The 26,981-nt window shown below is 45.1% G+C and overlaps 2 protein-coding genes across 2 annotated transcripts; one reads left to right on the forward strand and one right to left on the reverse strand.

The window, feature by feature from the left end:
- The first annotated feature begins 1,019 nt into the window (after positions 1 to 1,019).
- GET1 (guided entry of tail-anchored proteins factor 1) lies at positions 1,020 to 11,600 on the forward strand. Its single transcript, XM_016220885.2, has 5 exons — positions 1,020 to 1,172; positions 5,829 to 5,994; positions 6,960 to 7,027; positions 9,160 to 9,274; positions 10,943 to 11,600. Exons 1-5 carry the CDS (start codon positions 1,071 to 1,073, stop codon positions 11,014 to 11,016), a joined length of 525 nt encoding a protein of 174 aa, XP_016076371.1. The 5' UTR covers positions 1,020 to 1,070; the 3' UTR covers positions 11,017 to 11,600.
- A 1,959-nt stretch (positions 11,601 to 13,559) lies between these two features.
- LCA5L (lebercilin LCA5 like) lies at positions 13,560 to 23,038 on the reverse strand. The gene is made up of 6 exons (XM_016220899.2): positions 22,524 to 23,038; positions 19,167 to 19,304; positions 17,936 to 18,020; positions 16,129 to 16,220; positions 15,848 to 15,965; positions 13,560 to 14,269 (listed from the first exon to the last, which is right to left on the reverse strand). The coding sequence occupies exons 1-6, from the start codon at positions 22,968 to 22,970 to the stop codon at positions 13,560 to 13,562; spliced, it is 1,590 nt and encodes a 529-aa protein (XP_016076385.2). The 5' UTR covers positions 22,971 to 23,038.
- Between the last annotated feature and the right edge of the window lie 3,943 nt (positions 23,039 to 26,981).

Here is a 26,981-nt window from a genome sequence, read left to right on the forward strand (position 1 = left end):
AGAGGCAGACTCCAGGCCTTTCTTTTGTTCTTGTCAGCTCCACATCGCTTACCCCCCCCCCCCAGCTGTGTTTCCAAGGAAAGAATTCACTCTACTGATATTAAATAGCTTTGCTCCATGTGTTTTCTTGAAACAGAAATTTGTAGGACCACAGCTCTGTGATCCATTTTAATTAGGTTTTAGTTTTCAGACTCCAGCCATGGCAGAAGAGGCAGCTAGACATCATTTACTGTACATAAAGGTGAACTGGGATTCTTTTGCTGTAATACCCCATTTTCACCTAAACGTAGGTTAACTAGTTTCTTACACGCTGATTGTAAAGTGTATTTTGTTTTGTTTTTTTAAAATCCTCACCCAAGGATACTTTTTCCATTGCATTTCAGGGAGAGTGGAGGGTGTAGAGAGAAACACCATGTGAGAGACGCATCAATCGGTTGCCTCCCCCTCGCCGGGCCAGGCCGGGGATCCACCCGCAGCCCAGGCGCGGCCCTCACGGGGACCCTCACGGGGCCCTCACCAGGACCCCCCGGTGGGCGGGGCAGCGCCCCAACCACGGAGCGCCGGCCAGGCCAAACCCTGCTTTCTAACTGGGGGTGCAGTTTGGGAAATCCTGTACATTTATTACAGTGTTTAGTTTAGACATGTAAAAATACATTTGACATATAACTGCTTACAAACATTTTTTTCTACAGATACCTGCTGCTATAATCAGGGCAGTTTTCTGTTTCTGGAAAGGTTTATTCTAAATAGAATAAAATAAAAGTGAGCCAACTTATAGAAAATATTACACGATCACACAAATGGCTTGTAGACACACCTAAACTGGAGACCGTGGTCGCCCAACCACCCGAAGTTGGGAAACCCGTCTCCCGGGAGTCGCGGCGGCGGCCCGAAGGCCAGGGGGCGCCGTCCGCCCGGACCGGGCGGAAAAGGCGGCCCAGCCTCCCGGCTGCGCGGCGCAGTGCGCAGGCGCGGCGGACCTGGCCGCACTGCGCAGGCGCGGGCGCGGGCGCCGGCGCGGTCCCGGGGCCTCGGCTTTAGCAGCGCGCAAGCCGCTGGGAGCGTCCGGGATGAGCGCGCTGGAGGCCGACCACTGGGCGTGGCTGCTGGTGCTCTGCTTCGTGTTTGGGTGCAATGTCCTCAGGATCCTCCTCCCGTCCTTCTCCTCCTTCGTAAGTGGCGTCCCGGCCTTCCAGGGGCCGGTGGGTCGCGACCTCCGTCCCCGCCGAGCCTGGCGTAGGCACAGGGGTCTCACGCCTGGCCGCCTGAGGGCCGCGCTCGGCCTGCAGAAGCGTCTTGGTTGGGCCCTTCTGCGTTTTAAGAAAGAAATACTCAAATAAATAAATAAAAGAAATACCTGGCAACTTTTGGCCACGCTGTCACGTGGCGGCGAGGTTCAGGCTGGGAATTGTTCGTGCCCGCTGGCATCCGCCCGCCTCTCCGTTGTTTCCTCGAGTCTGGAGGCTGCCGGCAGCCCTGGGCCGAGGGGACAGTGCCTGGCGCGCGCGGCGTCCGGGGTTTGCCGGAGGCCTCGGCCTTCCTCGCAGGTAGTGCCAGCTGTGCCAGGTCCCGGAGAGACGGAGCTCAGGGTGCAGGAGCACCCATTCTGGGGGGTGGGGTGGGGTGGTTGACAGCGTCGACTGAGAACCTCAGTACTGTGCGCTGCTTCCTTTGTTGGGGGAGCGCTGGGCGCCTGTCCCAGCCGGCGGCTTTGCCCAGGCGTGAGCGCATCACCTCGCGTCCCGCTGTCAGGACGTCTGGGACAGGACTGTCACCCCACCTTCCTTTACCTCCCAGAGGAGTCTGACCCAGAAAGTCGCCCAGCTAGTGACTCTCGGGTTGGCAGTTTGATCCTTGGTTTGTGATTCTCTGCCTACTGGAGCACGAATGGGGGGTTCCGCCGCGCATTTGGTGGGGCGAAGTGTGGGGGAAACACAGGGAGCTGTTCCCCGGGGAAGGGCGCCCTCTATTTGCACACAACGGGAGTGAGGGGCTGTCTGATCTAGACGGAGACCTCAAAGATCAGATGCTCGGGTTACGGCATTATTCTGGGACACTCAGCTCTCCCTGCTTTTCTCTCCTCATGTAAATTGCTGGTGGTGGTGGGGGGGGCGTTAAGACTAGGCAGGATTTCTACTTTACGTTTTGTTCTACAAGTATTTATTGAGTGCCTGTTTTGTGTAAAGCACTATTCTAGAGCCTTACTACACCTATTGTTCTCACGCTTAGAGACATCTCTCTTAGCCCCTGTCCACCCCCTTGAGAATCTTCCCTGATGCTGTTTAGTCTTTAAGATGATGTCCCAAGTTCTTAGAATTGCATGAAGGACTCTTGTAGAGCTGACCCCTGCCCATCTTTCTTCTTTGTAAAAAAATGTTGTATGATATATATGCATAAAATTTACCATTTTAACCCTTTTTAGGTGTACAGTTCAGTGGCATTAAGTACATTCACATTGTTGTGCAGCTAGCACCACCATCCATCTCCAGAAGTTTTTCATCTTCCTAAACTAAAACTGTACCCATTAAACACTAGCTCCCCATTTGCCCTCTCCCTGGCAGCTACCATTCTACTTTCTGTCTTTATGAATTTGACTACTCTAAGTACCTCATATAAGCAGAATCATACAGTATTTGTCATTTTGTGACTGGCTTATTTCACCTAGCGTAATGTGTTTAGGGTTCATCCTTGTAGTATGTGTTAGAATTGCATTCCTTTTTAAGGCTGAATATTAGTCCATTGTGTATATACGTACTACGTTTTGTTTATCTGTTCATCTTTTTTTTTTTTTTAAATATGTCTTTATTGATTTTAGAGAGAGGAAGGGAGAGGGAGAGAGAAAGAAACATCAATGATGAGAGAGTCATTGATTGGCTGCCTTCTGCACGCCCCCTGCTGGGAATCCAGCCTGCAACCTGGGCATGTGCCCTGACTGGGGATGGAACTGCAATCCCCTGGATCCTAGGTCGATGCTAAACTGCTGAGCCTTGCAGGCTGGGCTGTTCATCTTTCAATGGACATATGGATTGTTTCCACCTTTTGGCTGTTATGAGTAATGCTGGTGTTCAAACATCTGTGCAAGTCTCCGTTTTCAGTTATTTTGGGTAAATACCCAGAAGTGGAATTGCTGGATCATATGGTAATTCCATATTTAATTTTTTTGAGAAACTACCATTCTGTTTTTCACAGCAGCTGCACCATTTACATTCTCACCAGCATTGCACAAGAGATGCAATTTCTCCAGATTCTCCAATGCTTGTCATATTAGGTTGTTGCTTTGATAATAGCCATCCTAATAGGTGCAAGGTGGTACTATCATTATGGTTTTGATTTAAATTTTTCCTAATGATTCGTGGTGTTAAACATCATTTCATGTGCTTATTGGTCATTTGTATCTCATCTTTAGAAAAATGTCTCTTCAGGTCCTTTGGCCATTTTTAAATTGGGCACCAGGAGCTGTCCCCAGGGAAAAGGTACCCTCTGTAGGCCCATAGCAGGAGTGAGGGGCTGTTTGTTTTGTTGTTGTTGAGTTAGGAGTACTTTATATATTCTGGATACTAACTCCTTACTCGATATATGGTTTTCAGATGTTGTCTTCCATTTTGTGGGATTCTTGTCTATTTTTCTTGCAGATTCACTTCCATTCTTCCTTTGTACCCCATCCCATTTCACCTCATGTTGGAGCAACATGCAACTAATCTCAGTTGCTCAGAGGCTGTGTTTTATATTCCTCTATGAATTGTTTGTAATTTCTCCTTAGCTGAGGGGGAAGTTGAAATGTGTCTTTGGGGCATGCCAGCAGCTATAAATAAGACCTGTTATCTCAGGTTCCTTCACCAAGCCTACACCAAACACTGTCACAAGAAGTTATTGCTGCAGTCTAGACATGGGTGAACTTCTGCCCCATAAGGGTGGCTGTTCATTCAGGGGTGGGGAACCTTTTTTTGCCAAGCGCCATTTGGATATTTATAACATAATCTGTGGGCCATACAAAATTATCAACTTAAAAATTAGCCTGCTGTATTTGGTCAAACATTTAATGGGATGGCTGAAACTGCTTCTCTTTGGTGAGGCCTTGGCATGGCCAGACCAAATGATTTCACTGGCCATATGAGTCCTGTGGGCCTGACGTTCCCCGTCCCTGCTTATTGTAGATGAAAGAGGATTGGGTTTGACCTTGGACTTGTGACATATCCTGTGCTGCTGCTTACAGGCTGTATAATCTTTCTAAACGCAAGCCAGTTAGCTTTCTTAAACCTCTTTCCCCTTGGTTGTGGGGATTGTTAGCCAGGTTCAAATTATCTTAGCCGAGCACAGCCCCCGGCTCCGCCTGGTGTCTGGGCTTGTGCTGAAGGTAAGGAAGTGCTGGAAGGAAGTCCTGGTCTGTGTAGGCAAGGTGCTGCCACGACCGTTAGAGGCTGTGCCATCGGAAGCCCTGATTTGAGGACCTGAGTGGAGACTCCCGAGGAGAAAAGGAGTTTGATTAGGAGTGGGTCGCGCCACTGTACTTCAGATGATAACCATCTTGCAATGTTTCGGACGTTTCCGTCCAGCCAGAAGCAAGGGAGGGGTACACCATCCCACTAGCTGAGCAGCTGGCTGGTCCCCTGGGCACCTTGGCCTGAGGCCCTTGAGAAACCCTAATGTCAGGAATCCTCTAGCCAGCAAAGCCTTGGAAGGTCCTGGGAGGGGATCTCAGTCTAATACTAGGGTGGGGTGTGTGCTTGGGTAAGGACACCCCAGTCCCTGGTGTTGACTTACAATTTTCCTGAGAGTTCTTGCTTTTTTTCCCTTTAAGCTGGTCACAGGACACATGGAGGAGAGAATCTTGTTCATTTAGCATACAATCTAGGACTTTCTTTAGCCAAAGGTATCTGAGGAGGGGGGGCGCAAAGGCTCTCCGCCCCAGCACCCGCTCTGCGTGGGGTGCAGGAGGCGCACTGCGCAGGCGCCCCAGTACTGGCGCCGCCGAGGGCGCAGCCGGGTCTCCGCGGGCGGTGTGCACTGCGCAGGCGCCCCAGGACTGTCCGGGCGGAGGGCGGGGTGAGCGCCCCAGCGGGCCACGCTCTCTGCGCAGGCGCCTGAGGCCTGCCGCTGCGAAAACGGGCTCCGTTATCCTCAATAGGTTTACTTTATTTGATGAATACTTTGTAACTACTCTCCCACCGGCACCCCCTCTCCAGGGTTGATGCCCCTTGGGCGCTGATACCGTGTTTGGCTCTGTACCTTCCTTTTATAACATATGCACCCCTCTCCCTGCTCTGTCTCCTACTCCAAAGGCAGGCTGCCCTTTCTTGGGGACCCCCATATCACTAGGCTTGACTCTGACCCCCGTCCCCCGCCCCTTCCCTCCTTGCCAGGGTGTCCCTTTGCAGGAATGCCCTCCTCGCTGTGCTTGGGCTCGGAGTCCTCTGCGCTGGCACTCTGCCCCCCCATCCTGCTCTGCCTACCCAGTTTAGGACTGAATTCTCCAGGGAGGGAAGAGAACGGGTCCTTGTACCTGAATGACAGCTCTGGGGACAGGAATAGTTTTTATTTTATAATTACAATTTTACAGTTATAGTGCAAGATACATGTGTTTGTATCATAACAATTCATTGGCATGCCTTCAAAAGGAAAAATATAATGTGAATGGCGATTTAAACCGGAGAGAGGTTTTATTTTTGTGGTTGTGGGGAGCAGGACCAGGACAAGGCAGCAGAAGCTGGCTATCTAGGTAAAGGGCAGCCTGCCCAGGCGAGAGAGACAGCAGGTAGGATGGTGGAGGAGGTGAGGGAGAATTGTACCCCAGGTGGAAAGGCACTGACCCCAACTGTCCACTTTACCAGATGTCCAGGGTGCTGCAGAAGGATGCAGAGCAGGAGTCTCAGATGAGAGCAGAGATCCAGGACATGAAGCAAGAGCTCTCCACTGTCAACATGATGGACGAGTTCGCCAGATACGCCAGGCTGGAAAGAAAGATCAACAAGATGACAGATAAGCTCAAAACTCATGGTGCAGTTTTGTTTTTTTAATTTTTATAAGAGTTTATTTGAGCCAAACTGATGACATTGCTGGGAAGCAAGACCTCATATGCTTCCTTCATGGTACTGTTTTCATTTGTAGCTTGGAAAGCTTCATAAGAGCTGCTCATAGAGAAATCTTTATATAAAGATTATGGAATATATGTACTGATTCTTGGATGTTCTAAATGTTGATATAAACTTAAGTTGTCTAGAAGAAACCCAATAATAATTATTACTTTCTCATTATTTGCTGGTGAACCTTTGCTTTCTAAACACAGAAACATCCAGGCTACTCTTAGAGTTTCTTCAAAGCTAACTTGTTAGGTTGTCATTTTCAAATTCAACACTTTTCTGAGAGAAAGCCTAGAAAAAAATCTCAAAGTGGATTCTCAGGGGCTTTTTTAATTCCGCTCTTCAGAAAGTGCCCGGCAGTGTCTTTATCCGAGTGCAGACTCAGGCTAGGGCTCAGGTCTTACTCATCTTTGTGTTTGCCACTGTGCTAACAGCCTGCTGTGCAGAAGATGATTTGCACAGGGCAGCCTGTGTGCTGAGAGCATGCACAGTGAGAGAGCTGTCTCCATGGCTCATGAAACAGGCAGAGGGGCCTGCCCAGGCCAGGCACAGGGCAAACTAGACTCCCTTGTGGATCAGTGCGTAGTGTAGACTGAGAAACAGGGAAGAACATTTAGTCCTGTTGGTAAGTGTATGGTGAAAAGAATCTCTGATTTTGATGAATAGCTTTAGGGTTTTTCAAAATTAAAGCTTCACATCTCACAATCTGTGTGTGATCCTATTTGAAATAATAGCACAGTGGGTGACTTAAGACATTCTATTTTATATGTACATGCATCCTTAGAAAATATTTTGTGAGAGGAAATAGCATTTCTGTGTACTTGAATATTTTCTTCCCTTTCTAGGACTGATATAATCATTTCATCCTGGTTTTCCTTTCAGTGAAAGCACGGACGGCTCAGTTGGCCAAGATAAAATGGGTTATAAGTGTTGCTTTCTACATATTGCAAGTAAGTGTCCTATTTTGTCACTGGGGTCATTAAAGTTGGTAAGTGTCTAGAACCATCCGGCCCCTGGAATCCAGGTGTGGAGATTCAGGTTTTTCCACCTTCAGCTGCTGTGCTGTGTGGTCCTGCCAGCGTGTAACTCTGAACACTCTGAATTTATAAGTTAGACTTAAAGAAAGCCTTTCTCTTGATTAGAATTGTTAAATGTTGGGATTTTTAAGCAAATGAACACTGAAACAACTTCTCTGGAGTTCTTTATGTGGCCTTCACTCGAGTGCAGTTTTGGGAGGCTGGGGGAAGAAGTGAGAGCAGCTTACTTACTAGTTGTGTTTTCTGAGATGGTCAGTGATTTTGGCCATTGCTTCTTACATGGTATGAGGACGTGTGACCATCTGCTCTCCAGGTAGGGAACCTGTTATTCTCATTAAAGTCCAATATCACTGACGCACAGCTTTCTTATGGGGGGATTTTTAACTTTTTTTATTGTGTTTTTTTAATGCTTAAAATGTGTGCATTTTCTTGTATTGTTTTACCAGTTTACTGCTGCTTTACCCTGAGGTTGTGGGTCTGCCGTGGCTCCTTTAAGTCATCTCTGAGTTTCAGTGCTATTAGTGATTTTTACTGGGGTAAAGGACTCAAGCCCCCCAAAACCCAGGCTGTTTGAGTATAGTAAGTACATTGATCCTGAGGCACTGTCACTTTGATATGAGATAGGATTTTCCAGGGACTGAAATTAGGCCAGAGACCCTCTTTAAATTTTTTTAAAAAAATTCATTGATTTTGGAGAGAGAGAGATTTGTTGTTCCACTTATTTATGCTCTCATTGGTAGCTTCTTGTATGTGCCATGACCAGAGATCAAACCCACAACCTTGGCGTATAGGGATGATGCTCTATCCAACAGAGCCCCTGGCCAGGGCCGGAGGCCCTCTTTTAGGTCTCCTCATTTGAGCAGCATATTCAGGGCCACAGAGGGGACAGAAGACAACTTGAGGGAGTGCTATTAAGGAAAGGAGGGAAGAGAAAGCATCATCCCTCTGCCCACCATTTAAACTTACAGTCCAGTGGACATGGCTCATTGGTTGAGCATTGACCTATGAACCAGGAAGTCATGGTTCAATTCCCAGTCAGAGCACATGCCCAGGCTGTGGGCTTGATCCCCAGTAGGGGGCGTGCAGGAGGTAGCCAATCAATGATTGTCTCATCATTGATGTTTATCTCTCTCTCCCTCTCTCTGAAATCCATAAAAATGTATTTAAATAAAATAAAATGAAATAAAATGAAATAAAATGAAATAAAATAAAATAAAATGTCCGTAGGAGGCTTAAAAAAAAAGTAATCTTACAGAAGTCCCACTTCCGCACATGGCTGCCAGTACTTGAGTGTGGATGGGAGAATTAACTAGTTTTTCAAGGATCTTAGAGATGTATGATCGCTTCTGTCCCTAATAAGGTGTATTTAGTAGCATAGTCTGGCTGCTTATAGGAGATATTCAATGAGAAAAGAACACTTGTGTTACAGGAGATCTTGGTTAATTTATCAGCTAATTTAATAGTTTTATACAGTTGACTCTTGAACAACATGGGTTCGAATTGTGCAGGCCCACATATATGTGGATTTTTTTCAATAAATATGTTGGAAAATGTTTTGGAGATTTGTGACAATTTGACAAAACTCGAAGATGAACCATGTAGCCTAGAAATATCAAAAATATTAAGAAAAAGGTATGTCATGAATGCATAAAATATATGTATTTTCTCTTATGATTTTCTTAACATTTTTTTCTCTAGCTTCCTTTATTTAAGAATACAGTATATGATACATAGAACATAAAATATGTGTTAATTGACTGTTGATGTTAGCTATAAGGCTTCCAGTCATTAGTAGTTATGTTTTGGGGGAGTCAAAAGCTACACTGGGATTTTTGACTGTGTGTGGGGTTGGTGCCCCTAACCTGTGTTGTTCAAGGGTCAACTTTATATCTTATCAGTGGCTGTCAGCTGCAGGGACTGGATTGATAGGGCTTAAGGTCACCGATGTGGAGTGTTCTTAGTCTGTTTTCAGATTTCCCCCTGTTCCTGTGGTGATTGGCTGCATGACTGGTGGGTTGGGGCACTCACCAGCGGTGTCTCTGCAGGCTGCCCTGATGGTCTCCCTCATTTGGAAGTACTATTCTGTTCCTGTGGCTGTGGTGCCGAGTAAATGGATAACCCCGCTAGACCGCCTGGTAGCATTTCCCACTAGAGTGGCAGGTAGGAGTTTCTGGGAAACACAGTGGGAGAATATGACGACACTTAGGAGGAGGTGTGCGGTAGAAGGTTAAGTCAGCCTGACATCGTCTGCCTCGTCCATTTCACCGGGGAGCCAGGCTTTGTGTCTCAGCCTCGTGAGGCTGACAGTGAGGAGCCGGAGACCCAGGGAAGTTAGTTAACTCGTCTGCTGTCACCAAAATACTATGTAGCAGAGCTGGACTTCAACCAGGTCTGCTTCTGGACTCTAGGCCCGATACCTGCAGTCCGATAGCCTGCTTGTTCAAACACCACTTCTAGTTCCCAAACTCTGCGACCTCTGTTCAGTTCTATGCATAGCGAGAGCATTTATGGCTCTTTGCCATTCTTTTATTTTTGAAACATAATTTATTTTGGATGTTAAAAGTAGTACATCATTGTAGAACGACTACAAAAATAAGAAAAGGACAAAAAAAACCTCATTAGCTGTGGATAATCCCTCTTAAATTGTGGCATGTTTTTCCCAGTCATTTTTTTCTATTTCTTTTTATACAGGGGTGGGCAAAAGTAGGTTTACAGTTGTGAGTATGCAAAACACAGAGTTTATTCTTGTATTACATATTTTTCCATACAAACAACTGTAGATCTATTTTGCCCACCTTTGTATAGTTAAGGTTGCCCAATTTTTGTTCCTTTTTACTTTATATTGTAAGCCTTCTCCCATACCAATAAACTTTTTTTAAAAAAAATGTCTTTATTGACTTCAGAGAGAGTAAGGAAGAGGGAGAGAGAGAGACAGAAACATCAGTGATGGAGAGAGAGTCATTGATTGTCTGCCTCCTACATGTCCCCCACCGAGGGTTGAGCCCCAAACCCGGGCATGTGCCCTGACCGGGAATTGAACCACATTCTCCTGGATCATAGGTCGATGCTCAACTGCTGAGCCATGCTGGCCGGACTAAACTTTTCTTTATTAAGGAATTTTGAATAGCTGTTCTTCATTTGGCTGTGTCATAATTTACTAATTTTTCTGTTAAAAGATATTTATTTAGGTCCAAATATTTTCCTATCAAGAATAACGTTATAACACATGTCCTTGTCAGTCAGTCTTCGGTTGTGATTTGTAATAATGCTAGAAGTGAATTACTAAATTAAAAGTAATGACTGTTTCAACTTAGCCGTGCCCCCTCCCCTTCCCCCACCCTCTATGGGGGACTCAGCCATGAGGGCAGTGCTGGTGCAAGAGGCCATCCTCCTAGGCAGCCAGCAGGCCACTGGTCACTCTTGCTGCCTGTCTTCCTATTTCTCATTTACCAGTGGACAAGAAAGGTGTGGGTAAACATTCCTTCACTTACAAAGCTTTGTTGAGAAGGGAAAACCAAATAGTTTCACAGAATGGTCTTACAGTCTGTTAGGATCATAAATAATACAGCCTGTTTCTCTGGCAGGGAAGAGGGATTCAAACCAGAGCTCCCTGCCCTGTGTAATTCCTGCTTAGTAAAGAAGGCAGCCCTGCGAATGACTAGAAAGCCTGATGAATTCCAACCTAGGAAATGCAAACCTTATCTTAGCCCAGCGCTGCTCAGAAAGAGTGGAACTACTCTTGTTTCCTCTAGGATAAAGGTAGTGGAGGCAGGGAACGTGGGCAGGACTCTTAGCGTGCTCCCTGATGTTGAGTGTCTTTATTTTTAGGTGGCGTTGGAATCACCTGTTGGATTTTAGTCTGTAACAAAGTTGTGGCCATTGTGCTTCACCCTTTCAGCTGAAGAAGATGAACACATCACTGATATTTTTCAACATGAATTTTCACTCAGGTTCACAGCCTGACTTACACTGTTTTATTGTTTTTTGTTTGTTTGTTTGTTTTAAGAAACAAAAGAGCACAGGTTAGTTCTTTTGTTGAACCTGCTTGTTCTTGGACTTTACGTGAGATTCTTATAAGAATTACGATTTGTACACTTGTCATTGAGCCAGAGAGGCCTGTGCCTGTGTACTGGGCAGCATAGTAGCAGGTTTGTGGTGATAAATATGTGACATTATGGCATCTTCATGTTGTTACTCATGATTTGCACTCGGCATATTTTAAAGGTCATGTTGCCAATTGGAAAGTGAAAATTTTTTCAAATAACTTAAGTACTTAAAGACTTCATACTATTTTTAACCCAGATTAGAAAGCAGTTTAATATCACTACTAGAATTTGAACACTTGTTTTTAATCTCATGCAGTACTACTGAAAGAACAACACTAACTGACATTGCCTGTATTTTCTTCTGTTTAAAGTGTCACTTGTTGAGCAGGTCTTTGTGGAGTATTATCTACTTATTTGAAGCTGTTAATTTTTAATTTCCAGGTTTTGTAAATGTATTCATGATACCATAATGCATTGTTTTGTGCTTGAATTGTGTTTTGTACTTTAAGCATTTAAAATGATGTGTATTTTATAAGGATTTAATATTTATGCTCCATAGAATGGAACACAGTTAAAAAACAAAGTAGGAAGCCTGATTAAATTAATTTAAATGGATACATGTTTGGCCCATAAAGTATAATTTTCCTAAATATTTTTTAAAACATGTTTTTCCTAATTAGAATCTTTGCAAGTGCCTGTATGACTTCCTTCATTACAGCCACTTATTTGCTATGACCAACCTGTAACTGACAAGTGGCAGAGGGCTGTAGTCATTAGCTAAGTGGGCCACAGCACCGAAGAGCTAGATTCCACCACTAGTTTTGAAAAGACCTTGTGTTCCTTAATGATCCAGTAAGGAGCTCATTATGATTTCTGCTAATTGTACCATGAAAGGGCGAAGTGCTGTGTTACTTTAGTTTATCGTGACCAGAGTGGGTTTCAGGTTCCCCTGATCATTCACTTACCCAGCATCAAGTTGATGTGGCCTTAAGAAAGGACACAGAACAAGGAACACAGCTGTATTTCTAGCAGACAGCACCGTGAGGACTCCGACACCAGCTTCCACTGTGTCAGTCACCACACAGGGTACGTTCTGGCCACCAGGATGAGAAGCCAACCTGAGGGGGAGATGGTAGCAGCACAGGAAGCTGCAGGGTCTAGGGTCCCTTAAGAGGCCCCAGTCTGGTGTCCATTTGTAGGGAGCTGCAAGCGTCAAGGACGGTTTACACAGTCAACAGCGAGGCGGCCAGGCGCACATGCCCAGGGCCGTCCTTGGAACACTAATCCGTATATAGTCCCCCTGACAGTATTTCAAATGAAATATTTATCTCCTAAGGATATATTCTTTCAGTTAATACTGCAATTTTGACAAGTCTCACTGAGGCTAGAGGAAAAGATTTACAGTTCACAGCTGTTAATGCTTTCCACATAATAGTTAATGAAGATTAAATAGGGGAAATTTAAATGTTTGTCATTTCACATCATTGTGGTTTTTCAAAAACTATTTGTTTTTAAATAGATAAATATGGTACTGCCCTGGCTGGTGTTGCTCAGTGGTTAGAGCGTCGGCCTGTGGACCTAAGGTCATGGGTTCACTTCCCTTCCACTCTCTCTAAAAATCAATGGAAAAATATCCTCGGGTGAGGGTTAATGATAAACAAATATGGTACTGAATTTAAAAGACACAGGAACAGATACATTGAGAAGTGTGTCGTGGGGACGGGAGGTGGAAGGGGTCAATGGGGAAAAGGGGACATTTGTGATACTTTCAACAATAAATAAAAAAATATATACAAAAAATAACCTTTTTTTCACCTAATTGCGTCACCTAATTTTCTGGTTTTCCACTATTACCAGTTTCTTATGATTCTTCCAATGATTCCATACATTTATGAATATTGATGTGTGCTTTTAAAATAAAATTTTAAAATTATTAAAGTAGTACCTAAAAAAGAACTGTTCGCTGCTTTTAAAAAAAATCCCACTTGGAAAGTACAGAAAAGGAGAGAGGAAACAAAATCTCCTGATTCCACAGAATGGGGATTACTGGCATTAACATTTGTGTATTTATGGATAGCTATAGGTTTGTGTTTCTATTAAAAAATGCTGGGTATTGTTTCTAGCTTTAGATGAAAAGACACACCTGTTTGATTTAAAATATCTAAAGCTCTCTTCATGCCAATTGTATTTGCTGTATACTTATGGTAAATCAAGCAGGGAAATCTTTCTATATACAAATCATTTTCGTTTAGAGTTAATATAACACTTCAGTTGCCGGCATAAGTGGGTGAAATGCTAGTCAAACTAGTGTTCTCTCTCTGACCTGACCAGGCTCCTGGCGTCTCATGATTTTTCTTACCAGAACATCAGACCGGAATGTATTAGAATATCGATTTTATTTAAATAATTATGTTTGGTTTTTCTTCTGTAGGTGAAGGTGACTGAACAGAATTCACCACAGTTGCTTTAGAATCTCCAAAAGCATTGCTGGCGGAGGCCTGGCCAGGGGGTGGCTGATGCATCTTACTTTTCCAAGTCTCCTCAGACCCTTCAGTAGCAGTACTTGCTTGGTCATTTTTAAAGACACAGCCCGATCCAAAGAGTTCCTCCATCAGACTGCTTTTCTTATCTCTGAAAGTTGCATCTTTTGCTCTCGTTTTGGAAGACTTACCAAAAGAGGGCTCATAGCCGCCCACAGGGTGCCGGGGCTTCAGGTCTGGCCGTTTGCCTGTGCTGTGGTTGCATCTCCAGGGCCCGGGGTTGGCTGGCCCGCCCGAAGCGGGAAGCCCATTATGCAGATTTTTAGTCGCTTCTGTGAACGAGTAATGCTTTCTTTGTCTGAGGGGTGTTTTGGTATTTAGAGCGGCAGTTTTATTCAGGACCTCGTTCGTGTCATTTATTTGTAGACTTTTTTTAAGCTTTTCTTTTGCTGCGCCATCTTCCCGCTGACCTTCCTGTTCAGGGCGAGTGACTTGGATTCTTTTTGGCGGCAGTTCCTGTTCTTTTTCTACAGTGGGTTTCTTCTCTTGATCTGCCTTTTTGTCTCTCTGTCGTCCAGTGTTCTCCAGAGTTGCTCGTACTTTCAAATGTTCCTCTTCCTTTGATAAATCTGTATCAGAAAAAGAGTCAATTTGGCAACCTTCAAAATGAATGGTCTTTTATTTCAAGAAGGCATGCATGTTTGCCACACTTGCACCTCCTGGCAAGCACATTAAAGAACTAAAAGCTGCCAATAAGTTACTACTAGTTCAAACACCAATAGCTGGAGGTGGTGCCAGTTAAAACAAGGATATTTTTACCCACCCAACTGGGAAGTAATTTCCAGACCCAGAGAGAATATGGGGAAATGGGAACTTTTGTTCCCAGTTGGGGTGTGTAAATTGGTATAGCTTTATTTGGGTAGAATTGAGCAGTATCGATCCACAATTTTAAGTGAACATATTAGCCTCGACAACTTTACTTCTAGGACCAAACCCTACAAAAATACACAACGATACGTCATATAAGGATGTCACTGAGCATGGGTAAGTAACAGCGAAACGTCCTAAATGCCTGTTGAGGTCATGGTTAAATAAACAGTGGCACGTGCAGCCTGCGGAGCTCGGGCATTTGTGATGAGGTGGGTGAACGTGCCCTGACAGAAGCTCTCTCAGCATGGCGTCAGTGCCACAGCCAGGCGAAGAGGGGCTGTCCATTCCTTGCCCTCGCCCAGGCAGCCAGAAGCCCTGAGCTCAGCCTTCCCCCTCTTCAGAGGAAAGACCTGTTGCAGGCATAGTCACGCAGGATCCCGCAGCAATGGCAGACGTACTGATCAGACGAGGCCATCGTTTAAAAGTCAGAATAGCCCGTCGTTGAGGGGGAGAGGGGACAGTGCTGGACATGAAAGAGCTGGAAAATTTTCTCACATATTTCACACCTTCTGAAATAAAATCATTTATACTCCAAAATAATAAGAGAGGAATTCTAGCAAGAGAAGAAATATGTTTCAAGAGTTAGTGGTGAGTCCTAGCCGGTTTGGCTCAGTGGTTAGAGCGTCGGCCCCAGGACTGAAGGGTCCCAGGTCCGATTCTGGCCAAGGGCACATACCTCGGTTGCAAGCTCCCTGGTAGGGGCGCTAGCTGGAGGTAGCCAATCGATGTGTCTCTCTCACATCGATGTTTCTCTCTTTCTCCCACTCTCTCTGAAAAGCAATAGAAAAAATATCCTTGGATGACGATTTAAAAAAAAGAATTAGTGGTGATCAAAGAAGCCAGCAAGATGTATAGTTAATTCTAAATAATATTACACCCAAGAATACTTAATGCAAATATTAAAATTTGTTAACAGCTGAAATTGCTTATTTCCCACCTCCACTCCCCCCAACCCCACTCTGAGCCACCTTTGTCTCTTGCCTGGGGCATGGCACTGGGCTCCCGCCTGGCCTGCTTGCCCCTGCCCTTCCTGCACAGCAGTCAGTAGAGGCATTGATCAGCTGCCTCCTGCATGCCCCGCATAGGGGATCGAGCCCGAGACCCCCGGCACGTGCCCTGACCCGGAGTTGAACTGCCATCTCTTGGATCATAGGTCAATGCTCAACTGCTAAGCCATGCTGGCCAGGCATATATGTCTTTTATACACAGACATACAGTAATTCACAACTTAAAAAAATTAAATAAAAGTTGAAAAAGCTTAAAAGTTGTTAAATTACCTTCATATTTTCTCTTGGAATCCTCTTGGCTTGGGAGTTTACTGACATAGTGGGGAGTTACAGGGACTACTTCAGGTGATTTTTCTTTATGACCAGTGTTTCCTGTTGTATTTTTATCCTGTAACTCAGAAAAGCAGCAAAAACTTATCTTTTGGGTACAGATAATTTTAAATTGTATTTAATTCAATGAAAACAATACTTTTTGGATCAATCAAGTGACTATAGCCTATTTTTGTAAAGGTATGTTAATTAGATGTTGCAAGATTTCAAATTTGCTGTACCTTAGTCGCTTCCGGTTTTTGTGTTCCCTGGTGTCTGATGCTTGTTAATGAAACACTTTTCCTGTCTGTTTGTACTGCTTTTGTTGAAGAAACTACAGAACAAGTACATTATATATAAGAAACGTATCTCACATTTGGAAGCAATATTGATTTTAAGTATAAAAATGACATTTTGCAACTTAAGTACAGTATTTTCTAAAACTTTTCAATATGTATATAACATATTCCGCTATCACCTTTCCCCTGCCATTTCACTTGTTTAGTATTATTTTGGGCCACGAAGGTTCTGGGTGTCCCAGTGGTCGAGTCCAAAGCCAGCGGGCATTCGCGTGGGTCTGCGCTGCTCTTGGGGGACCGGCTGTCCCTGCTTGCAGACGAGCCTCAGAGCTTAGACACGCAGCTGTGAGCGCGAGCCCTGCCACCCCGTGGCGCCCTGCTGACCAGCGGTTAGAAGGCCCAGGCTAGGGGGCGAACCCGAAACCCAGACGCCCCTTCCCTGGAGAGGCATCCGTTTCAGTGACGCCACGGCTGATTTCGTCATTACTCTGCTGCCTGGTGTTCTGGGTTGTAAACCAGGGGCAAACCAAGGAAGGCAGGGACATTTGCGGTGGTTGCCTTTAAAAGTAAACACACCGTTCCTGCCACCGAACAGGCGAGCGTTCCTGTTGTGCCTCTTCTGAGCAGAGTGCCACGCTGGGGGTCTTGGGGGCGGGAAGCGAGTACATCTTGCCCCGGAGGAGGAAACAGGTCAGGAGCGGGCAGCACAGACTAACGAAGGCGGCAGCGTGGTGGCCCGCAAAACCACGCTGGGCAAAAGCCCGGGCGCACGGAGCAGCACTCGGGATCCACCTGCGGGAGGTCCCGGGACACGCAAACTGCGCCGCTCTGACGGGCTCGGCCGTCGCCTCAGGCCAGGGACGGGGCACTGCTGGGCGCCCAGTGGGCACAGGGGCTTCCCCGGGAGGGGGCGGGTTCCACGTCCTGACTCGGCGGCGGTTACGTGTGAATAGATATGCATTTGTCAAAACCCACTGCGCTGCGCTCTTAGGACGGATGCACTTTAGTGAGGTAAACTGTACCTAAATAAAGTTGATTTTTACTTATTTAATTTTATGTATTTATTTAAACAATTTCTTATTGATTTTTAGAGAGAAAGGAAGGGAGAGAGAGAGAAACATCGATGTGTCAGCGGAACGTGGATTGGCTGCCTCCTGCACACCTCCTACCAGGAATGGAGCCCACCACCAGGGCACGTGTCCTGATCGGGAGTGGAGCCAGCACCCTTTGGGGGCCTGGGAAGATGCCCAACCAACAGAGCCACACCAGCCAGGGTTAAAGTTGATTTAAAAAAAAAAATTTTTTTTTAATGAGAGAGAGAGAGAGAGAGAAACATGGATTTGTTGCTCCACTTATCTATGCATCATTGGTTGATTCTTGTATGTGCCCTGACCAGGGATCGAACCCATAACCTTGGCATATTCGGAAGATGCTCTGATCAACTGAGCTGCCTGGTCAGGGCTACAGTTGATTTTTAAATCCACACTAGATATTCTTAGAAAGTTTAGCATTTGGCGGCCGCTTTGCCTTGAGCTGAGAAGTCCCCCTTTCCTTCGACCCAAAGCAACGCGCAGGACTGAGTGACGTGGGAAGACGGGAACATGTTTCTACTCGTTTATAGCATTTCAGCCATAGTGAGGTCCGTTATTCTTCCAGAGTTACAAGTGTGTTTCATTTGGTGACATAAGTTAGGAAAACCTCACTAGATACTTAAGAACAGATTTTGAGAAAAAAAATAGTTAAAACATACCTTGTGGATCCTCTTCTTTGTCATGTAGAGTTTTTAGTAGCCGGTTACTATAGATGTTTTTAATGTCGAGCTCCCGGTCCTTCTCCTAGAGAGAGCCAAAAACCAGCTTTTCTGTAAGTATTTGCTGTTAGCAACCTCGATTTCTTCTAAAAAACAAATTGAGTTCAATATTCTTTGGGTTTTTTTGTTTTTTTAGGGCAGTGTCTCTCTTTTATTTTTAATTTTAAAATTTTTATTGATTTTAGAGAGGGAGAAAAGGGGAGAGAAACATTGATGTGAGACAGATACATCAATTGGCTGCCTCTGTGTGCGCCCTGACCAGGGATTGAACCCGCAACCTAGATATGTGCCCTGACCAGGAACTGAACCGGCGACTTTTAGGTGTACTAGACAATGCTCCAACCAACCGAGCCACACCTGTGAGGGCAAGTTCAGTATTCTTTGAATAAAATCTGTAATTCTAGCAGAAATAGAAATAGGCCATATCATTAATACCATTCCTGACATAAAAAAGTATTTTTAACAGAGTGACAAACTATTGTAATGGGGACAATGTTTTTGAAAACTTCCAGGCCAGCTTCTTTCCCTTTTTCCTGTCCCCTGACATTTCTTATTCTTTTGCATAGTACAATATAGCGGCCACTAAAATTACTCTAAATATTTTAATGTTATAAGTTTTAAATTTAAAAACTTGCCCAGCCGGGCGTGGCTCAGCGGTTGAGCATTGACCTAGGATCCAGGAGATCGAGGTTCAATTCCTGGTCAGGGCACATGCCCAGGTTGTGGGCTTGATCCCCAGTCGGGGGCATACAGGAGGCAGCCGATCAATGACTCTCTCATCACTGATGTTTCTCTCTCTCTCTCTCCCTTCCTCTCTCTGAAATCAATAAAGATATATATAAAAAAAAAATTTAAAAAACTTTGGGTTCCATTAAAATGTTAACAGAATACAATAATACTATCTTATGTGATGAAATAAAAATAGTAAGAAGTCCTACCAATGAACAGAATAGAGTTTTACTTTTTCCAATTAAGTACACATTCACCAGGCTGCTAACACATCGTAATTTCAGGTCCTCCATCTGTTCATATGGTTGCAGGGGAAAAAGTTAATTTGAGAAACCTATTCCTGAAGTTAAATAATTTAAAGATATAATAGGCATAAATAGCTCAGACAATTTGGGAAGCAGAATTTCACACATTTTGTTACATTCTGCTTTAAAAGAAGTACCTTAAGTTTTTGTTGAAGGTGTCTGACTTCTGTTTGCAGAGTCTTCCTAGCTGTTTGGGCAGCTAAAGTCTTCTGGTTCTCGACGGCCAACTGCCGGTTGAAGGCTTTATTGTTCAACCTGAGTTGCTTCTCCAGGTTCTAAAAACAGTATATGTTCCAACTATTCTGTAACCAGTGTAGTTTTATTAAAATTTCTACTTTAACGGAACTAATTACATTTATGAGAAGTGCAAATTTAAAAAATATTTTTAAAAATTATTTTTAAAATTGACTTTTTAGAGAGAGAAGAAGGGAGAGGGAGAAGGAAAGAGAGAAACATCGATGTGTGTGAAGATCAATCGGCTGCCTCTTGCATGCCTCCTACCAGGGATTGAGCCCAAAACCTCAGCATGTGCCCTGACCAGGAACTGAACCAGCAACCCTTCAACCCGTTGGTGCATGGGACAATGCCCAGCCAAATGAGCTACACCAGTGAGGGCAAGAGGTGCAAATTTTATTTTTTTTAATCCTTACCCGAGGATATTTTTTCCCATTGCTTTTCAGAGAGAGTGCAAGGGAGAGAGAGAGATACATCGATGTGAAAGAGACACATCGGTTGGTCGCCTCCTGCACACATGCCCTGACTGAGGCCAGGGATAGAGCCTGCAACCGAGGTATGTGCTCTTGGCCCGAATCGGACCCAGGACCCTTCAATCTACAGGCCAATGCTCTAGCCACTGAGCCAAACTGGCCAGGGCAAGAAGTACCATTTTTTTTTTAATATATCTTTATTGATTTTAGGGAGAGAGATAGAGACATGAATGATGAGAGAGTCATTGATCGGCTGCCCCCTGCCCACCCCCTATGGGGGATGGAGCCTGCAACCTGGGCATGTGCCCTGACTGGGAATTGAACCCATCTCCTGGTTCATAGGTCGATGCTCAACCACTGAACCATGCCAGCTGGGCAGAAGTATACATTTTTAATATAATTTTAGTGATGGCTTTTATAGGGGACATACAGTAGAATTAAAATAAGACCACAAATATCAAAATCCCAGGTCACGACTCTAGAGAATAAATATCATGTTTTGAACCTGTTTTTTATATTCTAGAATTTGATAAAAAAGTTTTTTGAACAGGTCCTGAAAATCAATAATTGTAATGACTGTCACACTTTAAACCTAAGCAGTTCTGCTGATCCGAAGTATTCTTCTAACTTGGCATCGTGTACAGTAAGTGCTCACCTACCGGGTCAATAGGTTCTTGGAAACTGACTTTCAGTGAACAATGTAGAACAAAACCAATGGATATAAGTTAGAGTTAAGGTCCTATGGCCTATTTCTGTCATAAAAACCTCACCAAACCTCTAAACAAAGACCTAAAACATTCTAATATTAAACACTGAAATAAAGGTGACTCTACAGACATTTAAGAAAGGTGACTAAAAACAAGCTAATTCTTTTCCAGCTGCTGATTCCAGTTCAGGGTCATGGGTGGTGGAGCCTCTCCCGGCAGCTTGGGGTGCCAGGCAGGACCCACCCTGGACAGGCCACCCCTTCCGCACAGGGCACACTCCCACTCCCACTCCCACTGATTCCCCTCGTGTGCACATCTTTGGGATGCGGGATGAAACCAGAGTCCCCAGAGAAAACCCACGCAGCCATGGGGAGAAAATGACCTCCTCAGAGAGTGGCCCCGGCCAGGAATCGGTGTTTTCTTCCTAATGTTATAACGAAACGACATTGAACGAAATAACGTTATTGGAGGACTTGCTGTATTCCTTAAAAATCTTCCCAGCCTCTTTCTAAAGGGTTGTCCAGCATCAGTGCAGACCATCGTGGACTGCGGTCCTGGTAACGGGGACTCAGGGCCCCTCGCACACACTGGTCAGCACAATCGCCATCTACACACAGGGCTCGCTGCGGCACGGTCACCTTCTCTCTGGAATGAACTGTTTCACTGGAGGACTGTTTGGTCTGGACTTTGACGGAGGCTTTCTTCCGCCCCTCCCTGTAAAGTATGGTTTCCCCCATTAAAATATTAATACCTTCTCATTAAAGGAAAGTGGGAAATACGGTAAGTTATAAGGATGAAACAATCACTAAAACCCCACTCCCTAAAATAGTAACATTAAAAAATACATACATGTTTTGGCCCACAAACATTTTCCCCCAACAAAATGCCCTACAACTAGATGGAATTTCCCTCATAACCAGTGCTTCTGATGAGAAAATACTCAATTCTTGAATTCTTGTTTTGTTCATCGATATAAAAATATGTATATGTAAAGGTATGTAGATGAGATAGAGATACATTTACTTTTGCATGACAGACACATGCTAAGATGGGCCCAGTGCTACCTAAAAGGCCACATCAGAGAACTCTGGTGTCCTGCTTGCAGGAGTGGAGCCAGGGTGCCCATTATTTTCTGGAGCTCGCATATCCATTTTTGGTGAGAAAATTCTCTTTGAAAATAGTGGAGGATTTTACCAAAGAAGAAATATCTGAGATTTAAAAAGTGGGTTGAAATGAATTGATATTTTCTAATTATTTCAAGATCATAGGAGATACTTGTCTCTCACCCACACACATTAAGGAATTAAACAGTAAATTAATTCCAATTATACGTTTATGTCTAAAGAGACCAAAAACTATCTGACATAAAATAGAATTCTCAATATAATCAAGGTGTTCTCCCAAATCATCCCTTAACTGGACTCCCCAGGCCTTGGACAACCATGCATCGTTAAGGAAAAGCAATCCATTCATTGCTTCAAGTAGTTTCACTCCTTTTCCCTCTCTGTTCCCAGGAGTACTATCTGGGAAATTTTTCTATTTCTAAAATACCAAAAATGTACGTTGCAGTGACTGGGCAAACTGATGAGGGAGAGTGCAGGGCAAGGGACCGAAGAGACACGCTGTGAGGTTTTTAGGGAAGTAGCCTTTTAATAAAGGGTTTGAAGCAGAGGGTTGGTTTCTAAGACAGGCTGCACACAACACAACACAACACAACACAACACAACACAACACAGCACAGCACAGCACAGCACAGCACAGCACAGCACAACCCAACCCAACCCAACCCAACCCAACCCAACCCAACCTTTTCAGCACGTAAAAAATCCCCCCTAACAAGGGAATGGCCATTTTCATATAAAGAGCCTAGTGCTCACTCACTGTAACAGAAGGGACATTTCAGTCTTTCCTTCGAGCCTCCCCTCCCCTCCCCTGCCCTGCCCCCTGCCCAGCAGTGTGCCGCCCGCCCCGCCCGCAGAGCCAGGCACTTGGCTGTGCTTCCTCACGCAGGGGCAGAGGCGCCTGTGTGCCCTCGTATTAACCTGGAACCTTAACTCTTCTAGGCCTCTGACATACAGACCTGTATTTGTTTGTCATTTGCCTCCATTTTTGTCGTCAGAGTAGCCAGTCTCTGGGTAAGTTCCTCCCTCTCTGCGAGACTTCTGTCTTCAGAAAGTGTCTGCAGAGCCTGCAAGGCATCTTTGGTCTTCAGCAATTCACTGTCGGTTTCTCTAAGCTTCCTAGATACAGTTCTTTCCTTTTCTTTGGATTTCCTAAGTAGCTGCCTTAAATTTTTAACTTCATTCTGATGCTTAGCCACAATCTGAGGAACATTATTTTGAGAAATCTCATATCTTCCTATAGCTTTCAAGTGCCTAATCTGAAGTTGTTTCAAAAACTGGTTTTCCATGACCGTGGCCTCCAATTTACGATGTATATCAGTTAGCTCATTTTTTAGTTCTTTAATCTTATGAAACCTTGCTGAGAGTACGCGCTGAGTCAGGGCATCTCTCCTCTGGGTAATCATATTGATTTTAGGATTTAAAAATGATGTGTTCCACTTGTGCTTTTTTTCAGCTGAGATTTCCTTCTGGCCTGTTAAGCAGATAATCCAATTTGTTACTAGTTATATATAGCTATAGATATGCAGATACACAGATATGAATGCATGTAGTATCCCCCCTCTCCTGCACAGATGTACATACTCGTGAAAGCTGGAAGTGGAAAGAACCAACACTGAATGAATAGCCATGCTTGGCCAGGCACTTCATACAGAGATCTCTCATTTAATTCAATTCTTTAGGGTCAGTAGTAGTCTGTTTTATAGCTAGATGTTTTAAGTCATTTCTCCAAGGTTACATAACCATGAAGTGACATAGTGGCTTGAAAGCCAGGTTTTCTTTGACTCTGAAACCTGTACTTATTTTATAAAGCGAAACTAAAATTCATGATACAGGGTAACATTTATTAAGTGCATATCATATGTTAGATATTGAACTGAATGCTTTATATAGATGATCTAAGGCAGACCTTCTAATAATATGTTATGAGGTAATTAGAGTGTAACATTAGAGCCCAATGTTAAATATGAAGATCTCATATATTCAAAAAGATCCTTTAAAAACCATTTTACTGCTTAGAGTATATGTAGAGATACACCATTTCTCAATAAATCCAACAAAGAGCATTTTCCCTCCATTTCTTTGGCTGGGCATTAAATGAGGTAGTTAAGGGCTTGTGTTCATTCAGGGGTTTGTTTTAAACAAAGTGTTTCTAATAATGTTATCCCATTTTAAAGATGAGCAGACGGGTGCTCAGCAGCGTCAGTTACCAGTGAGCACACAGCTAGTAAATGGGGAGACGGAGCCCAGGTCTGTGTGCCTGCACCACTGTCCCCATCCGTATATATGCCTTTGTATGATACATATGTGTGCATCTGTGTGCACCTCTGTATGTAAATGTGTGTGCGTGAGTACATATCAGTGCATCTATATTCAGACAGAGAGATTGAACCTGGACCCTAGAACCTACAATCTCCGGTTCTCATCCTTGAGAGAGAAGGGAACGCCACGGCCCAGGTCACTGGAGTTGTGCCCTTAGGCTCCTGACCAAGTGTGGACACATCCTCCGAGATGTGGCTTAGTATGCTTGTCATGGGAAAGGCGATTCTGCCTGCGACGGAAACAATGAGCCAAAAGAAACAGAGGGCGATGCTTTCTGGGGCTGCAGCATTTGAGCCTTGGCTGGGAAAGACCACGTGGATGTGACCACCATCACAGTATCTGTAGCACATCAATAATTGATGAACTGTCTTTACAACTGTGCCTCCCATGGGATTTATTTTCCTGCTGGTAGCAACTGAGTAGAGGCTATGGTTGAGTATTGAGTGTTTTGGAATCAGCTTTGGAGTACATTGGAAACTGGGGAGCAGAGCAGGCCAGACTCTGTGACACCTATGAGGCCAGTGAATAGGTGCCTGTGGTTGTGTCGAGGCCACTTGAACAGCCTGGGAACTGGCTAGGGGAGCCCTAGACCCAGGTTGCGTGGATCAGGCTGGGTTAAAACATGGGTAGGCAGCGGCTGTCACATTCTACGCCATGCCCAGCATGACTGAACTTGACCTCCAACTTGTAATGTCTTCCAGCTCTTGGGTGACATTACCCTGGACAAGACAGGGAGTTCCCTGAGACTAGAAGAGTGAAGGGCGGTGGGTCGTGTAGGCAGTGAGGCTTGTGTCCTGTCTGAAGTGACTGGAGCGTGGGCTGTCAGAATGAGTGGGTGCCTGGAGACTAACCCCACAGCCCTGGGAGCACTGGCCAGGCCGCAGGTGGGATGCGCTCAGATGGCACGGGTGCTTTGCAAAGAGGAGGTGTCAGCCTTTTAAAGATCACATGGGCTTGGACAAGGAACACATAAGTGATGAAAATGAAGGAGCAGAGGCCCTTCCCCAAGTGTTCTTGTCTGTGTAAGGCCCTCCATTTGCCCTCCATTCCCCAAACACACCTGAGATTAAATTTCTAGTTTACCCTACTGGGTGGGTCCAAGAAGACAAGCCAGTTTGCTTCAGAAAGGTAAATGTACCACCTGGCATTTGAGTGGTCGGGAACAAACTCATATTACATACATCAGGCACACTTATGTAACTATAAGGCTTACAGAAAATTAAAGTGGGTTTAGTCCTTAATGGTTTTATGTCTCATTACCCTAACCTACACACAATAAGGGCAAAACTTACCATTTCTATCCCATTTCCACACAATTAAGACAGATTTAGCTCAATGATTAAACTACTCTTATGATACTTAATTTTAAACCACTGAGCTAAAAACACTCAAATTAAGTTCACTCACCAAAAACACGTTCCGTTAAATTCACAGTTAACCGAAAGGCACTCCTCACGTAGGGCAGCGTGCTCTCCGGAGCAGCTCCAAGGATGTGCACCGCGCTCACACTTGGCCGCACCAGCCTCCTCCTTCCCAGGGTCACCCTCGGCCCCAGCCCCCCGTTTACAGAGCTGTTGTCCCCCTAGCCATGCTGTTTCCTTCCGCTGTCCTCCTGGCCTCACCTAGTCCCCTCTCCTGGTCTTTTCCTCTGGGGCTTCAGAGTCTTCTCAAGGCCTCCCGCGCCCTCGGCCTGGTTCTGCTGCTTATCCAGAGCCAACGCCCACTCCTGCGGGCCAGCCCTGCAGCAGGCTCGCTCCCTCTTCCAGGCGACACTGGTTTCACCTCCACAGGCATGCCCTCTTCCGCCAAGGACCAGGGTAGGAAGAGGGTCCGGGGGCGGGCCTTTCCCTTTCTGTTCTCCACAGTTCCTGGTGTCCGTCTGTCAGAAAGGGGTCTTCAGCGTGACCCTAGGTCTTCCATCTACACCCGACTACAGACAACGCCCGACTGCAGACACCAGGGCAAAGGCGTCCCGGAGATGGGATGCAGTAAAATAACTTCCTTTTCGGTACACCAACTTTTTGAATGACTATCACACATTTTGGCGTTGTATTAATGAAACACATCGAAGAAGGGTATACAGGTTGGGCAAAAGTGGCTACATTTGTGAATGTGTGAAACAGTTTATTCCTGTATTATTATTTATTAATTACTGTGTTATTTTCCATATGAACAACCTAAACCTACTTTTGCCCCGCCCTGTATAATTGAAAGAGCACTGGAAGTATTTTCTACAAAAGGAGATATAACCATAAATTAATTTGTAGAGAGATATTGCTTGCTATTATTTACACTGACTTAGGTAAATCTCCCAAACTTGACCGAAGCAAGCATCCTGTCAGACTGGAGTCCTCCTTTCATCCACATGATCTTTCTCTGTGAAGGATTTTCCTGCCGTAGCATTTGCTTTTCTAAGCTGGGACCTGAACATGATCTCAGCTGTCGCTGCGCTTTAGAGAATTCCAGGTCCCCTCTGGCAGTCCCTAACCCAGGGTCCCGGCCCCCGGGTCAGTCAGCTACCGCCAGCATGGGGGCAGTGAGCGGGCACTGACTCCCCCTGGGAAGGGGCCGCGCCGGCTTTGGATTCGAATTATATTCATTACTCGCTGCTTAAATTTCTTTGGCAAACTCTCGCAAAACATGAGCTGGAGGGAACAAGAGACTAAGAGGAGAAACTGAGGAACCCCGTCCACACTCCGTGACGAGGCCCGCTGCTCCGGCTCGGGTTCAAGCTCGCGGTGCAGCGTGCAAGGTCCGTGGGGCGGGTAACTTGTTCCAGATGCGGCGACGTTCAACTCATTCCGGAGCGTTCGCAGGGCCAGAGCGCCCGCAGAGCTCGGGGGCAGTCGGGTGACCGCGCGGACTTGGCTTGCTCTCAATTTATGAACAGGTGTCTTGCATAAGACACACAATAAACATCTGTGGAACAAATAAATGAGGGTTCAGTTTTAAAAAGTTAATTTACAATATGGTGCTCAGGCCTCAAAATACAGCTTGTCTCTTGCAGAAAGTTCTACAAGTGCCGCAGCCTCCTCACGGTCCCACGAGAGCACGGGCTCCGTGTAAAACGCAGCGATCCCTTGTCATAAGGCCTT

Source organism: Miniopterus natalensis, chromosome 6, assembly GCF_054644295.1.
Source record: "Miniopterus natalensis isolate mMinNat1 chromosome 6, mMinNat1.hap1, whole genome shotgun sequence".
Classification (NCBI taxonomy): Eukaryota; Metazoa; Chordata; class Mammalia; order Chiroptera; family Miniopteridae; genus Miniopterus; species Miniopterus natalensis.